Source organism: Haemorhous mexicanus, chromosome 4 (genome assembly GCF_027477595.1).
Source record: "Haemorhous mexicanus isolate bHaeMex1 chromosome 4, bHaeMex1.pri, whole genome shotgun sequence".
NCBI lineage: Eukaryota > Metazoa > Chordata > Aves > Passeriformes > Fringillidae > Haemorhous > Haemorhous mexicanus.
In genome coordinates this window covers 63462427-63479901 of record NC_082344.1, presented here as the reverse complement: position 1 = coordinate 63479901, position 17475 = coordinate 63462427, and the positions used below count along the sequence as shown (strand labels likewise).

General features: G+C 34.5%; 1 protein-coding gene across 1 annotated transcript in view; it reads right to left on the bottom strand.

Annotated features, from left to right (window-relative positions):
- Positions 1-674: 674 nt before the first annotated feature.
- Positions 675-17475, bottom strand: part of RAB28 (RAB28, member RAS oncogene family) — a 63318-nt gene continuing 46517 nt past the window's right edge. Inside the window, exons 5-7 of the mRNA XM_059845156.1 lie at positions 10733-10836; positions 7849-7926; positions 675-1744 (exon numbers count right to left, since the gene is read on the bottom strand). Coding sequence (XP_059701139.1) covers positions 1652-1744; positions 7849-7926; positions 10733-10836 — 275 coding nt within the window. The 3' untranslated portion in view covers positions 675-1651. The remainder of the gene's footprint in view (positions 1745-7848; positions 7927-10732; positions 10837-17475) is intronic.

Genomic DNA, 17475 nt, shown 5'->3' with positions numbered 1-17475 from the left:
TTCCACCTGCCTTGGAGGCCATAAACTTGTGAAGTGAGTAACTATGAAGAAAAACTATTTGAAGAGAAGTTCTCATCTGGTGGTAGTGGAAGCGAGTTCTCCTCCATAGTTGCAGTTAACTCTACAGTAAAGCTATGCAGTGGGACACAAACCCTATGGGAAGGAGCAAGAATTCAGACTAGAATGAATAATTTACTGCAAATCACACCTACCTTAGTGTGGCATAATTTCTCAATATCTCAGCTTCTTAGAATTTCCCACATCTGAATGCTAAACAATACACACTAAGTCATATCACATTATATAATTATGTGTTAAGCTAATAAATAGGGGGTTTGCCATCTGCAATTTTTTCACATAGTTAAAATAGTTCAGCTATTTTGTTAAACTACTAATAGTTTAATTGTTCCAACTAATAAGCACTTGCTTGAACAGCTTAACATTCACTTGAATTTTCACTTGTGATATACAAGCCTCCTACATAGCCTCATTACTTTCTGAATCTCCAGATGTTTCCTTGCAGTTGTTAGAAAGCACATTCTCGAGTTTAAACAGGAAAAGATTTCTAGTTTGGGCATTGAGATGGCCTAATTTTTTTTCTCTCCTTAGCTTTCTGTTCAGATGTGCCAGCAGAGAACTGTGTGCACTGCTAGAAAAGCAACAGGGGACAAGTGTGAAGATTACAGAGCACACAGCTTTTTATTTGTCATTCATTCTAAATTAGAAAGAAAAGAGTACCAGGCCAAAATTCATTCTGTTAGTTATTTAAAGTGACTGATGCTAATTGATTTATCAACAGTTTCTAAGAGTACCAGGCCAAAATTCATTCTGTTAGTTATTTAAAGTGACTGATGCTAATTGATTTATCAACAGTTTCTAATGCATGTTGAATATACCACTCATCATTTACAGACCAAACTGCTGACTGAGATTCATCCCTAATCATAATGACATTTAAGCCTATCTATTAGTGCAAGGAGTAATGCTGATGTGGTAATAAAAATACACAAAAACACTAGCATTTTTCAGAGCATCCATGGAGACAATTTGAGACTTCAGAGAAGTAACTATTTTTATAATAACAGCTTTATTTCAAGCACTGTTTCTCACTGGATACAACTTACACATTTTGTGCTAAGTGTATATATATTAATTGAACAATTTCAAAATTATCCCTAGATAAAATATATATTATGTGTTTAAAATTATTCCAACAACAGCTTTTCCAAGCAACATTTTGTTGAGTGTTACTTCAAATAACTGGGGAAAAAAAAATTTAAAATGCTTTGGCAAAATACCCTTCCAGGCTGATGTCTTTAAAAGCATTTTGAGTGCAGGGCTTCCTCATCTATTTTTATTCTGGTATCAGTCAAATAGAGAGGAGGAAACATAAAACACAGTTATACAGTTTCATTTAAATATAATTTTAAAGAACATAGACTGAAATTTTTCAAGTGTGTGGTCTCATGTTTGAATTTGAGCCAGTCAAAAAACTGCCTGCTGCTTTGTAATGGACAATGGTGAAGATGTTTCTGAAACCTCTAACGGCATTGTTGTGCTGGTCCCTGTCAAAACAAAGTTCCTGGTATCCCAGAGCCTGCATGAAGGCAGGAGCACTGCAAAGGTATCGAGCCACAGAAGAACAGGGTGGTCACTGAACTGCACACATTGAGCTTCTGGAAGGATTGACGGTTCTTGTCACAGGCTCCTGACTGTAGTTGACAATATCTGCCTTCACCACTCTCTGGCATAAAAGAAAACACAGTAACAATCAGAAAATAGAAACTTCATGCTGGCAAAGCATTCAACAGATTTTTATGAAATACAAAGGGAAAAATAACAAATAAACCAGTATTTTTTTTCACTACCTTACAGGAAACCTTATCAGGTGCTAATGCTCATTTATAATTCTAGGTTTATTCGTGCTAAGCAGAAACAAGTGCCTTGGTAGGTTATCAAAACACTACAAAAGGAGTAGAATTTTCTTGCTAAAGCAGTGAATGCAGTTTTACTTCCATGAAAATTTTTCTGTGTCAGAGTAATAAAACAGAATTTATTTGCAAAAGTTGTGCCATTCATCCTTTAATAATAACTGCCTAAATTGTAACTGGAAATTGTACCTAAGTCTTTTTGTCTTTACTCCAAGCATTTCATCAGAAAATATGGACAGAATTCAAAGCAAATTTTAAATACAGCAATATTTTTAAAAAGCTTTGATAGGCATACTGGCAAAAGATATTAGCATAAAAAGGAGCTCTGCATACTATATTCTCTAATACAGATCTAGCAGATATAATGCATTCTATTTACAAAGCATATAATAAGACTGATGCTCTCCTACATGAGGAGACAGAAATGTATTATTTTGCATCCATTTCCATCTGAGACAGCTATGTAATATTTTGAATGTACAGCACTGAATACAGAAACACAAAGAGTTTCAAAGTTTCTACAAACTATCTGATTATTAGAAACACTATGTAATTAATTGTACTCAAAGTTCCAAAATAATATGAGTATTACAAGTACTTACACGTACAAAACACAATCTTCCAAAAGAACTTACTTTAACAGTTGTTACTTCATGTAAAAGCAATGCAGTTTATAAAAAAGAAACAAACCAAGTTTTCCATCAATACCTGAACTACTGCATTGAGCAGACTTTGCTCTGGCAGTTGGAAGTGTGATGTTGGTTATCTTCTTCAGGATATTTCACTAGTTCTGCCCTGACAACATTCTGTTAACCATGTATCAACATGATGGATAGAGGGCAAGGAGAAGAATGTAAAAAGAAAAGAGAAGGAAAACAATGGAGAGATTAATCAGTAGTTGAAAAGAATGAATGGATAACACAAGATTATGCAGAAGCAAAAGGAAAGTGCATTTTCAGGCCTTAGGCAGACATAAGAGCAACAGGTCTGGCTGAAAGTGGCACTCAGCACCAGGGCTGCCTGTGGAGCTTTTTCCAGAACATGCCCTCTCAAAGCACCAAAGTGAAAGGCTCATACATGCAATGAGCAAAAGTGTATTAAAGCTAGAGAAGGGACAGAATAAAAAGGCAGGGAATTCAGTGGAAGAAAAGATGACAGTGGCCTATTCCTCCTTTAAGTCAAAGATACTTAAATATTACATTATCAGCTCATAACAAGTGCATTAGCTGTGCACATGCATCTTTTCCATCACATAACTATCACATTACACCTAAATATATAATCCAAAAGCAGTGACCAAATTAACAACCTCATATCAAAATGCTCTAAGTTTTGATTTTTCTTTGCTTCATTTAAAAATAAAAGGTTCCCATTTTTCCCCTTAAAGACAAATCAAAAAAACTGTTTTCTTATTACCAATACAGGTAATGGATACGGAGTTCTCATTATTAATACTGAGTCAATACAGGGTTCATGCAAAGGGAAGTAAAATTCATAGAACAATTTCAGCAAAGAAAGAGCAGAGGAGGTAAGTCCCTACAAAAAATACCCTAAACCAGTTTAATATTTTTTCTTAAATACATCACCTTTCCTACAATATATTTTCAAGGTTAAAATTAATTAGTAAATAATTAAATTCTATTATTTTAAAGGAAGCAATATATAAACTGGATTAGGAATATATAAACAGTATACATTCAAGATTACCTCTGTAAATAAAACCTGTATGTCAAACAAGCAACAATAATTGCACAGGCTGGCAAAGGACGTGGATTTATTAGCTGCTGAAGTACTCTTCTTGAGCTTAATTCATCACATTCATATTATCTTATCTAGTGGACAACACTCATGATTTACTGGACTCCTGGCCTGATGTTATCAAGAGAAAGGTTGCCAAATCCCATGTAGGGCGGTAGTAGGAGTTTTAGCATTAAACAGCATTATCTGACCTCACAGGACCTAGTTTCTTCATACCAATCTTTTGACTAGAGCTGAGGAGCAAAAAAAAACCCTAAAGTCCTGCAATCAGCCGGTAATTAATTGTTCCTCAAACATTGGTCTAAATCCCATCCTGTAAACACAGGCAGGTTAGTGACCTATGCTTAGCTACACTGTAGCAAAAAACTGATGATCATAAATGACTTGGATTTTCTAATGGAATTTCATCCAAATAAGAGTTTAAAAATATCATTGCAACATTTCTTTCATTAACTTTTTGGTAATTAAAAACTTGGGCCTCTTTGCAACATCAAGTGTATAACTGCCATGGTTCAAATCACTGTCAATAATGAGAAACAACCTTTCTTGGTCCAGGTGCTCTGTATTCCAGATCTGACTTATCTGCCAAACACTTTATTGTACAAAGCTGGCACACACACACTGGTCTGCTGAACCAGTATTTAGTTAGAGAGAAAACCACACATCACTTACAAAAATGCTAGCTCTTGCCAATGCCAAGGAACAAAGCTGTACCCCATGCAGTTTTTACACTACGGTTGAAAGTAAAAAATACAGAAAGAAAAACATTTGATTAATAAAGGAGCTATTTCCTCACATTTCATCAGACCCTTGCAATTTAAGAGGGAGAGTATTTTGAGGACTGAAAATAAGTCAGAATCTGCAATTTTCTTATTTTGGAACTGTTCTATTTCAAAAAACATGCTCTGCTTTCCAGTCACGCATGAAGAGTAATCTAGTTCTTTGTTTCAGCACAGTTTTGTCCAAATAAAGGTTTGATTAACAGTCATCTCAGCATGTTAACAGACAAGGTTTAATAGCTCTAGCTGAGATAGTTTAAAAACTTACCACCCCCAAATGTCTGTCCTATTCCTCTGCTGGAGATCACTGCTGCCAAAGGAGAGCTGCTGGAATGTAACGTGTACTTGCACCTCATCCACTTCAGCACAGTCTGGCAGCTTCTCTTTAAAAAACTTTCAGCAGCAGTTTAAGCTAAGCTGCTCAACTTCACCCTGATGTGGCCAAAGCACATGATCACCTTCCATGTTCTGATTCTGATGTGGGAGCAATACATTCCAACAAAAGGGCAGCAGCAAATAGCTCGGGCTGCATTAATACCTTAAACTGCTGCAGCTGTTTTCTGAAACAATGCAGAGTAAATATAATTCAATCTCTAAGGCTTGTTCTTGCAGTCAATTAACAGAAGTTGTGCTGCTAATTTGAAGGCAACCAAGAACCTCACATACTTTTCACAAGAGCATCTGCAGTTCTACTAGTCATCAAAGCTTTAAAGTCATGAGCCAAATACCACAAATTCATACTAGTTAAAATACTGTGTTTGGGATTCCTCTTACTTATTTGTATCCACCTATGAGTCACATCTAAGATATTCCTAGACTGTAACAATCATAACTGACTCTAAACACAAGAAATAAGATCTTCAGGCACAAAATTGAGCACTAGAAATAATTTTAAAGCGTGTTCTCAATACTAGACAATAAAAAATACACGTATAGCATTTGACTGTTGGCATTTTACACAAATTCAGTATTTAATCATATTTTGCTACTGTCTAGATTGAATGAACATATCTGATGTTCTCTGACAAACAGATTCAAGCCAGAACCATCTCAGTTTTCAAAATAAGGAAATCTCACATTATACAAAATATGGAAAACTCAAATATATAATCCAGTGTGTAAATAGTGCATATTTGTAAAAACCAAAATCCTTATTTAAAGATTGAATCCAAGTCAACACCTTTATACTTTACGGATGAGTCACATTTACTATTGTCTTGTATTTATTAGATTCTTTATAGCTTTTATCTAGCATCTGTTTATCCACTGATCTAATTTTATAGCCCAGTAGCTAGAGTATTCAATGCCTAAAAACTTTAAGGAACACACCTCATATAATTGTCCCACAAATTAAGGAAGACACGTGCCCATTTTAGAGATGGAAGAAGGAAAAACTCCCACCACCACCACACTGAAGGGACCTGCATGGGTCATACCAGAGTCTATGGTAAAACAGAACCCTGATTATGGCATTGTCCTCTAACAGCACCTCCTTCCAGCCACGAGACCAGCTCCGTGCTTCTGGCAAACAGCACCTGCACATCACTTCAATTAGGCTTTTCTACTGCAGACAAATGAATTTCTCTCAAGAGAATTTATCTTCCTGAGGATATGAAGGTTCAAGTTTTCACTCTCCAGATTATGAAGAGCCTTTCCTTTTTCTGTTCTTATGAAGTAATGGGGGCATTTGGTTCCATACAACAATGAGCCTTAAGATACAGCTAACACACGTTCCAATACAATTCTCATTGGGGAAACTCTTAGAATCCCTTCAAAATAACCCTCTCAAAAGGAGCAAAGGTTTTACTGATAACAAAGAGTTATTGCTTGTTTGGAGTAGATTAAAATTATGCCCCATTAACAGAACTTTGCAAATTATGCATCTCACACTCTTTAGCTACACACACACTTTTGCACCACACAGTGACTTCTGCTGTACCTGAAACAGTGAAGTTTATTTTCTGTCCAAATTCATTTACGGGCTTTGTTTCTTCTTTTGTTGTTTTTTTGTCGGTGGTGGTGGTTTTTCAGAGATTTTTTTTTTTTTACCTTTTTTTCATAATTAGAGCCTGGATTCATATCAACAGTAATATATGCCACAGTATTTAATTTATGCAAATTAACTATTTATAGGCTATTGCTAATGCAACTTGTGTAATATCAACTGACCGATATATTGCCTATTCCATTGATCTACTCAACAAAATCAAAAGGTAATTACAATATTAAAGTAGAAGGAAGCCTACTTAAATCTGATACCAGTTTGACATAATTATGTACTCTTGAATGGGGGCTATATGGAGCTTCCTACTTTAAAAAAAATCTATAACCAGACCCTTTCTTTAGAATGATACAGTTTTCCATATAACCCTATCATCAGTCTCTTTTAAATTTATACACACATTTCTACAATCTTGCACCTGAGTTACAGAACACCACTCACAGCACAGAGAGGTCTAGGACTGATAGTCCAGTGCTAGGTAGACAACCAAGGAAAAGTTAAAGAATTCTATGTGCTCAATTATTTAGCACAAATAATCACAGAGCTCAAAATAATAGATGAATGGCACCTTAGTAGTAAAAGAACATTTAAAAGACACACTTAGTATTTCCTTGCCTATAAATTACAGCTTTTTAAAACTAAATTGCTTGTTGAGTATGCTCTGTAGGTTTATTTTACAATTTTACTGTTTGCACTACAGTTTTCTAGTTAACCACTTCAACACAGATTGCAAACATGGCTGTGGCAAAGCACTTTCAGAAATTACGTATTTATTGTATATTTCAAAAAGAAGGAGACCAAGCTGCACATAAGAAATGCTTTGCCATTTATTTTAAATAAACTTATCGACTTATTTTGTGGTACATGTTTAACACTGGTATTGAAAAGCAGATCTAGGTTATTACACCATTAGAATAGCAACATTTGGGTTCACTAAATAAATTTAAATAATTGTAATCTTAAATGTCATGACAGAGGGTTGCCTCAGTAGTATAATCTTTCTTTTTGAGGTTTCTGAAATTGGATTGTAGAAAAACTTTTCAGTTTAAACCCATGTATATAATACCATTAATATCTTCCATGCTACCTGTATATGCACACATATTTAATTTCCAAACTAATCTTAAGCATATTTTTAAACAAACATTCTTAGAACTAAAGTTTTTTCTTCATTTTTGAACATTTTTTTTTTATTTCAGAGAGTTGATCATGATGGATAAGTAAGGAATTATCATATTTCAAAAAAACTTTTGTGAATTCAAATATTTATTTTCAGAACAACAGATGAAGATTTATTTAAAGAACAGTTGTAAATCCATAAGTTCACTTTTAATACTAAATAAAATACTAAAAAATCCATGTATTTGTGGAAAATCACCTGTGATTGTTCCAATTCTGCTTTGTTTAATTTGATGCCGAGTATGTCAGCAGCAATTCTCTGAAAACACAGGAAGACCTATGGAAAGAAAATAAATTGCATTTCAATGATTAAAAACAGACATCCTTGAGGTTCTTTCAAATATATCAAACCATTCCTGAACAGTAAACAATGATATACAAAATTATGACCTGTGCAAAACAGATCTGAAAAAAACCTCATCTGGTACTTTCAATTTTGTTTAAAAATTTGAGAAAAAAACTCAACAATGGTACAAGGAATGAACAGTATGCTGGATTGTTAAGCAACACTTTACTTTGCCTCCAGAGACCTAAGTTTAAACAAGCTTTTACACAACCCACCTCCCAAATACTACTCTCAGTGCTATAAAATATGAATAAGGGTATTCACTAATGTTGAGCACAAAAATGTATTAATAGTGTATTGTGAAATAGGAGATGTAGGTTTCTGAAACTGACAATAACAGAACTGTTCATCAGCATCACCAAAATCTCTCTACGTATGTCCAAAAAACAGCAGTATGAAAGAGTTCTGAAGACTCTTACAAAACATACACTGAATTGAAGTATCTAGGAACAAGCAGGATGTTGTAGAGCCTGCTGCAGCAGCAGCCTGGCAGAGCTAGACTTTAGACATGGTTTAACATATAATACTGGGTGGCAATGCTGTTTTAAATAAGTGCTTTAATTCATCTCAAGATAGTCCACCTATCTCACTGTTTAGGTAAAACTGCATTTTAAATGTGATTAAAGAATATGACATGTTCAAGAGGAGCAGCTTAAGTGTGCAGTGCTGCTAAACACTGTATTGCCAAGCTACAAGTTATATTTTATCTGCAGGGCTGTTAACAACATCTGAGCTCAGCACCTAAATACCTAAAAAACATTGGTTTGCATCATGCAGCTGCCACCCACAAAAAAAAAAAAAAAAATAGATCTATGTACATGCTCACCGTCATTTTCAGTGAAAATTAAGAAAAATACTATTTACACAATCTCTTCTAACACCAACACCCGAGATGGAAACCAGAAAAAAATTAGTGGCACAACCAATGAAGTGGGGTTGCTTCCAAAACAACTGCTCTTTCTCTCAACTCCCTGGTGTAGTACTGGTCTGTTTTACCAACATCTACACAACAAGAAAGGGCATACTAAACAGAGATTCTGAGATTCAGAGATCTAGTTTAACCCACACCAAGCTCTCAGGTGCTCTGAGCTACATCACCTGCCCCGAGGACACTGTGCAAAAAACATCAAGCACAAGTGCAATGCTTCAGCTATGTGATTTGGTGGACAGTAACACAGTTAGCAATAATAAATTTTCCATTAATTTCTTCTGCCCCTGAGATGACTTTCAGAATTTTCTATAGACATAAAATCATCTTTTGCAAACAAGTCTGTTGAAAAGATCTGAAATAAACAAAACAAATCATTTAACTGAGTAAGACTCCTCTAGTCTATATTCACAGTAGCAACAGATGCCTCTTCTTAAATCAGTGTCTAGGATAAACACTCCATCTTCTGAATGACCAGTGTGTAGCAGCAGTGAAAGTGATAATTCAAATTTATATTGAAACTAAAAATGAACTATTGAAACTACTTCTTTTGTTAGCAGGCAGAGATTTCCTGTTAATGTTTTCTAGTCATGTTCAGATTTACTTTTGTTTTTAAACAGTAAGCTATGAAAAGTACAATCAATATATATAGTGGAATGCTGATGTAATTAATGACTTAATTAAAAAACTGAAATAAAGATTCTGTCATAATTAGCAATGATAAATGTATCAATTATAAAATGAAATTATTTTGGTGGTCTCCTTGTGAAAAGAATACATTTTATCAGACACACATTTTACTAAGTGTAGTATGATGATTTTTTCTTCTGTTTCTAGCATTAAAAGCCTGTATTTTCACACTTAAAACAAAAAAATATGCCAAGGATTTAACACAAACTATAAAGAGAATCAGGACTCATGGCATTTGTAACAGCAGCATTATTAGACTTTACAGAAAAACTATTATCTTACAAAATTAAGCAATTCACTGCACAAGATTCATCAAAGACCTTAACAAGTGATTCCATTTGTGGACTATACTTCCATGTACTTGACCATGGTCTTACTATTCAATGACATTAAATAAAGTAAACTTTCTTGTCAACAGTAATATTAAGGAGACAGATACAAGATTGTTTTATGGGAATGACAAACTCATTAGGCATGAGACAGAAATCAAGCAAAACAATACAATATGATTTAATTTGACTGATAGTGTCAACTGAAAAAAAACCTTTTCTTTCATATGCTTCCAACTAAAACAAATAACCCAGTTAGCTCAGAGTCTAAAGATTGTTCAAAAATGTACTCTGCAAAGCATCTGGTACAAATGTCAGAATGTTCAAATTTCAATGGAGCTGCAAAGGCAATGTCTCTCATGGCTCAGGACTCATATTAAAATCTTTTATTGCAACAGGGTCTTGTCACATTATTTACCAATTGTTGGAAAATTCTATATTGATGGTCTATAGATGGTACTCCACCTGGAATGAAGAAATATACTACTTAACTACAGGCTGACAGCAAACAGAGATTTAGCTGGTCTCAGCTTTCACACTGATGTATAAGCCAGATCATTTCCATTAAAATCTGTACCTCAAACTGAAAATCAGATGAGAAACCACTGTAATTTAATAAGAATAATACACATTCATACAAAAATCTACTTTTCAAGCAACAAAGGGAATCAAAAAAGGGCCTGCAGCACTCTGAGTTCTCAACAGTTCATTACGTGAAGTATAATATAACTGCTGCATCTCAAAAAAAAACCTACAGACATCTACAAGTTTGGGGTTTTTCCTTACTTACAGAATCTCCTGTCTTGGCTGACACAAAATGGCTACTGAAGTTGTTTTCCTGACAAAATCGCTGGTGCTTGTCAGCTTTCACTGTGCGAATATGCTCCAAGTCAACTAAAAATAAGGTGAAGAAATGAAAAATTATTACACTGGAGCCTGTTTAGTTACTGACCTTAGAAATTATTCACTGGAAACACATCAGATATAATACTTTCCTTTACAACTACATGCAAATGCAAGTTTCTTTCTCTCTATAATCATTTGCTAAAATAAAAGCAATTAATTATATCAGACTAATTTTGTTTGCAAAACTGAAATGAAACCACAACTAAAATTTTATGGCCAATGCAACAAATTCATATCTCAAAGTACAAATTTATTTCTGGATACACTCAAATACTTTGTAATAACTCTGCTGCTAGCTACATAGTAAAACAAGACAGAACTAATATTCCATATTCTGTTTGCAAGCAAGATGCATATTGGGGATTCCAGTGTAACCTGAAGACTTTTACAAAATAAATTCACCAGGCACATCTGAATCGACATATTTTTCCAAAGTAAAAATGTAAATAAGTTATAAAGAGTTTTATTGCAGAACATGGCAAAGCAAAAACATTCACTATAATAAAATATTGACTGAGTAAAAGCAGCAATGCTTAGTTACTTACATATGAGATTTTCAATTCCACAAAGGTGTGGTTCAGAAAATTTTAAAAAGTAAAATGCACATTTCAAGACACACACATATTTTAATTTTTATCACTTTACAACCATTAGAAGCAGAGTAAAGCTTTCAAATGGGTATTTTATGCTGAAAGGCACTGGTTGCTTCCAAAATCTCACAGAACTCAAGTCTTGTGCAGGTTTTATTGTGCACATTCCAGTTTCTCCAATCTGATCCTAAGGTAATTGGAAACTATATTGAACAGTTTCTCTTTTTTTTATTGCATTACAGTTCCTATAAGGGTGTTGACTCAATGTAGTCAAATAATAAGGCAAATATATTCAGAAGGATTTAAGGACAAGCAAGCTCTTTGAGTTAATACAGGAAAAAAAAACTTCAACTGATTTCCTGAGGAAGGGACCCAACTGACTTGTAAAAACTTGTAAATTTGCAAATCTAGTAAGCCTGTATAATAGTGTTATTTGATTATCAGCTGAAAAAATGCTCTCCTACTACATAAAAGGCTTTATTTTTAAATGATATTGGAGGTCTTTAATTTGTAGGCTCTGGAGATTTTCTCTTGGAGATTTTTAGCCTAACAGGGGATTCCTACACCCCATTTATACTGCTTACCTTGGTTAATGTGGAGTTTTTGACACGTATTACTGTTCCTTGCACATCAGTAAGGCCTTGTTTGTATGAACAGGCCTAAAATCATCCAGTTACCACAGACATTAATTTGTGAAGGACTAAAATACTAGGCTATTAACACTAATGCTTCTAGTATAGTTCTTCCATAATGCTAAATGTCCATTTTATATAATAAAGTTTCATTTTAAAAGGGAAGAACAAATACATACTAAAATAAAGCCTGAAGTCATTAACAATTTTGTTAAAAACTCATGTATATAATTTTTTTCTCTGAAAAATAACTACCAAGATAAAAGATAGACTCTTTTGAAATGCCTTTATGAATAAAATACAGCATACTGCCTAAAACATTTCATTATTACCATTATTTTTATGCTTCATATATTAGTTTTAAGTGCAGCTTGGAAAAAAACAACAGTCAGATGACTCTTTTGGGAAAAATAAAAATGTATTTTCTTTATTTTCATTTCATGAACTTTTAAAGGAACTTTAACCCCACCTCCAGATTTCACTCATTATATTTCTCTGATTATACCTGAACTCCAAAAACCTACACACAATTACAATACAACTAAATAAATAGATAGACAGCATTTACACTATATTCCTTTAAAATACTACAATATGCTTACATAAATACATAAAAACAAGTTCACTAGTTACAATCTCTCTCAAACTCTCTTTCCCAGGAAGGAAAGAATAGAGAATGTACAAAGAAAACGAGAGGCTAAAAGGTTGATGGACTTCCAGGCAAAAAATGCCACAGGCATATTGGAAATCATCCTCAAATGCCTCTTATTTCCTATGAAGAAACATCAATAATAATATAAAGCCAGTGGAGTATATCATTTACTACAGAAGAGAAATTAAAGAGATCACAGAAACAAACAGAGATCATAGAAACAAACAGACTGAAAGTCAAAAATCAAGGTGTAAGTATGTTTTTGAACTTTGTGTACTTCTCAGTCCTTCTCCCCAGTCAAAAGTACTTCACTTTCTGCCTCCTGAATTTTGGGCTGTGTGCTCTGAACTGTAGAGGCACTGTCATGCCATGGAACTGGCAGGTGACTGTCCATGTGTGCATTCAGAGCCCACAGGAAATGCCAGGTGATTCATGTTACATTAGCTCTCAGGGCACAATTTAAGTACAAGAAGAGTTTCAAGAGTTAGTAAATATTTAACTACCCAAAACTGCAGTTTGAAGTCAATGAAGGATAATGACCCTAAGTCCAATTCCTTTGCATTGCCCATGGTCCAAGGGCATAATCACAGTTACTGAAGATCAGCTAAAGACAGTGAACAGTTACCCTCCAGCCCTTTTTTTTTAACATCTGACATTGGTCAGCTCTACAGGCAGAATTCTTAGCACACCAGGAGATAAGTCGTGTCCAGCTTTTATTTAGACATCACAGCAAAAAGACTTTAGGGAGAGATCTGGAGGAGAAAAATGATTTTCTAAAAAAGATGTTTATAAGGAAAGCAGGGACTTTATAGACAGAAAACTAACAGCTGGCCAATGTGGGCTCATATGATGAGCCAATTAACAGCAGGAATAGGTATCTTGGGATGAAGAATGATACGAGAATGCACTTAAGCCATTAAAAGTTTAACAGCAAAGACAAATAAGTTTTGGATAGAAAGAAAGTGAATAAGATACATAAATACCATTTGATTTTATAAACCTGGAAAATGATCTTGCAGAATATTCTAAATTACTAGATAACACAGCAATGGCCAAGAAAAAGGAATTATTGAAATTTAGATACAAAATGAGAACATTTTAACTATGGTAATGGCTGTGCTAGGCCATATCTAACAAAGGTCTCAAAGAAGGAATCTGCAAGATTTGGCCACACATCAAACACAAACATTTAGAGAAAGGCCCAAAGTGAAGTTTACGTGCCAGATGGTACAGTCATCCTCTTCATCTCGAGGGAATGAGAAAAGGGATAACAGCAGGGCAAAATTAATAGCTTCATTTTTACCAAGTAGAATACAAACTGATGGCTAGAGATTCACAATGAGGTGAATATAAAGGAGACAAAAGTACACAAGACACAAGTTTGAGAAGTAGAAAGAGATTTAACTATTTGCAAACAGTGACACTCTACAGCACACAAATGTTACAAACCAGTATTTTTGATTGAGTGCTTGAATACAAACTCTCTTATCTGCATTAAAGTATGTTTTCTGATCATGAAAAGCTAAGGCAAGCTCAAGATGTGTAAATGTTGGAGAATGTAGTGAGCGTATTTTTTTGATCTATTATTTCAAAAATACTACATGTCTTAAAAATGGGATCAACAGGCAGAAAGGGCAGTTAAAAGTACACATTATGAAAGCAATTGTTAAAATGTCAAAGGAGTACATTGCTAATTCCCTGGCTAAAATGGAACCACTTAATTTATTCACACTTAATGGAATACTTACATGAAAACTTGTATCAAGAGAAGCAGAGGGACATCATGAGCAATGGGGGAAAGAGAGGGAGATAGTATTGTTCCCCTGACTAACCTGATGAGGACAGGAAAAGTGGGCTCATCAGCCTCCAAAGTATATTCAAAGTCCCTTTCAAAGAAAAGGCATCCACAATATAGGCGGTTGCAGTTTTGCTCATTTTTATGCCTGAAATACACACTAAAAGCCTAAAGTGACAACTACAAAAAATACATGGCTGTCAGATATTCTCCAAAATTTATTCTCCAAAATTTATATCTGCCTTGCTTATCCTCTAAAGAGCCCATCTTGTTGATTCTCCAAAATAAGACCAAGCATTCATCTTTAAGCTTTTCTAGTATGAAGAGTCATTTCAATTACACTAGCAAGATAAAGTGCTGCTCCATAAGAGGTTGATGCACATCTGTATGTACAGGTATCTCATAAAGATACCAGAACAACAAAAACAGATTAGAAACTTTGGGAATTTAGATGCAGCTCTCAGCAAGGCAAACAAATCTCTGAGCAAGCATGGATCAACATCTGCTGTTGCAAAAGTAGGTAAGACTTACTAAAATGCTTGCTTCTCATGAATTCCAAGGAGTTCCATTTTGATTTATAGGTGAGATTAAACAGAGATCTAGTGAGGTGAAAAGAGAAAACAGAATCTAGGAGGAAAGTACTGAACTCCCACAGAAATCCCAAGGATTTCTTCCAAGAAGTCTTCTTCCTGAAGACTTCTTGGAAGAAAACCAACTCTATGTCAGCCAAAACCAGCAGAGAAGGCAAAAAAAGAAAAAAAAAAAAAAAAACCACCAAAAAAAAAAAAAAACACCACACCTGTAAGAACAACACTGCAAGTGAAATTTCAAAGAAGGACAAAAAAGTAAGATTAAGTTAAAACCAGAGAGACTTGATTAAGTTATATCTTCAGGTGATCTATAAAAGGCTTTTCAATAACTACTCTTGAAATTGCTATTATACATCAATTATTTGCAGTGAAAATCTCACGGACAATGCTAAATCAAAATGAAAAGGAAACCATACTTTAAAATACTGCAAGGCAAGATATCTATCCCTATGATTAAAAAATTCTGAGGAAACACTTGAGACAGCATAAATTCTTCTTCAAAATCAAAAGTCTATATGAATTCACTTGAGAAATTAAGTCACTGAAATTTTAGTTTATTGGGCTGTGGCAAGGGAATGGAAAAACCTTTAAAAGTACTAGATAAAACACAAATGAGTGCTTTACAATCTACCCACACCCAGCCATTCAACAGCAATTCCATCTTGATTGAATAGTTCTGCTGCTTTTGGCTCTGAAACCACTAATGGTAAATAAATTAATGTCAAAATTGTCTCTCTTCCACTATTTAGATGCTTGTGTGATTCCATAAGTTAAAAAATGGCCTGCAATGAACCACACAGCACCACCATGCACAGACTATGATTTCCATTCCACTACACCATTTCTGATGTAGCAGCATAAAAACTACTTGAACTCAACTGCCCCTCTAAAATCCAGGAGCTAGGACCAATATAATTAGCTCACCAGTTTGCTGTGAGGAGTAGAGTGTGATATCTAATCCCAGAACTGTATTGTCTTAAAATTAAGGCAATAATAAAATACATGTAACAATTTATCTAATACTGGTACAAAGACAAAGCCAGGAAGTACTTTAAAATATGTATAATAGGTCAGAAGAATGATGAAGGTTCTGGTTTTATAATCTTTCAAAACTGTAAGTAAATAATTGCACATACTCTAAAAAGACAACAGAGCATCATGTGTGCAGAATGTAAAGGCTGCTATTCATTTTATTTATCACTCTTTCCCCCAGGACTGCCAGTCTTCTTTCATGGGAGAAGAGCTCCATGTAAAATTACAGGGGCTTTTTTTAAGTAGGAAAACTTCCATTTTGCATGCATCTTCCTTGTAATTTTGGAAGAAACACAAAAACTGTCTGTAACTTGTACAGGTACTTCCAAGCAGCTGAGAAACTGGTGACAGTACTTGCTGAGGACAGCATGGACAACTGAGTAAAACGCATGTGAAGCAAGTCTGAGTGTTTAATACTTTGTTGGGACTTCCCCTGGATTGTGAGATTACACTTGCAAACATAAAGCTGTTTTCAATGATTATACCAGTGATAACTAACCCATTTACTTTCTAAACCATATGTATGGAAAGAAACAAGAAACAGATTAGAGTTTCAGTAAAGGGATGCCTCTCCAGCCAAATCTGACAATCTCCTGCTTTCAGACCTTGAATTGTAAAAACTGCAAAGGATTCAGTTGCAAAGGGGCAGTTCTCTTTAAGATGAACTTTTTTTTAATTGATAACAGTATTTTCCATTAAAACTGGTAGCAACATATAAATGAAGTTACAACTCTCTGGTTTTTTACTTATCTTACATATTATAGCTATTTCATATTTCAATATAACTAAGAGTACTTTTTAAGTTATGAGTAAACATCTTTATTAATCTATGGTACCACACAAAAATATGTTCTTTTATAGTATGCTGTGAAAAATGAAATATAAATCTTTCTGCAAAGTATTTGCAGCTGTGCACACAAGGTATACAATTACATAATGTTTAAATAATGAGCTATCACGATTAGCCCACACAGACATGACAAGTAAAATGCTTTAATAATTTATTAATTTGATTTACATGTGCTTAAAATTATGTACACATTTTCTCTTCTGAAAATACTCCAGGGTCATTAAAAAAGGAGTCTGTATATGACAATGTCTTTTTCATCCTATTTTTTGGTATAGTTTCTGACTGATTTCTTAAGAACAAAGCTGGCTTGGGCACCTGAAAACCTAGCAGACTGAGGACAACACCACTGTTATACAGCACAGTCCTCATGCAGGGCACGCCGCTCAACAAGCACAGTCGGTTTATTCCAGAACGTGACGGTTCTGCTTCCTCCGTGCGTAAGCAAATGTGTATGAAAGAGGGAATTAAAAGAGGGATTTCTCCATG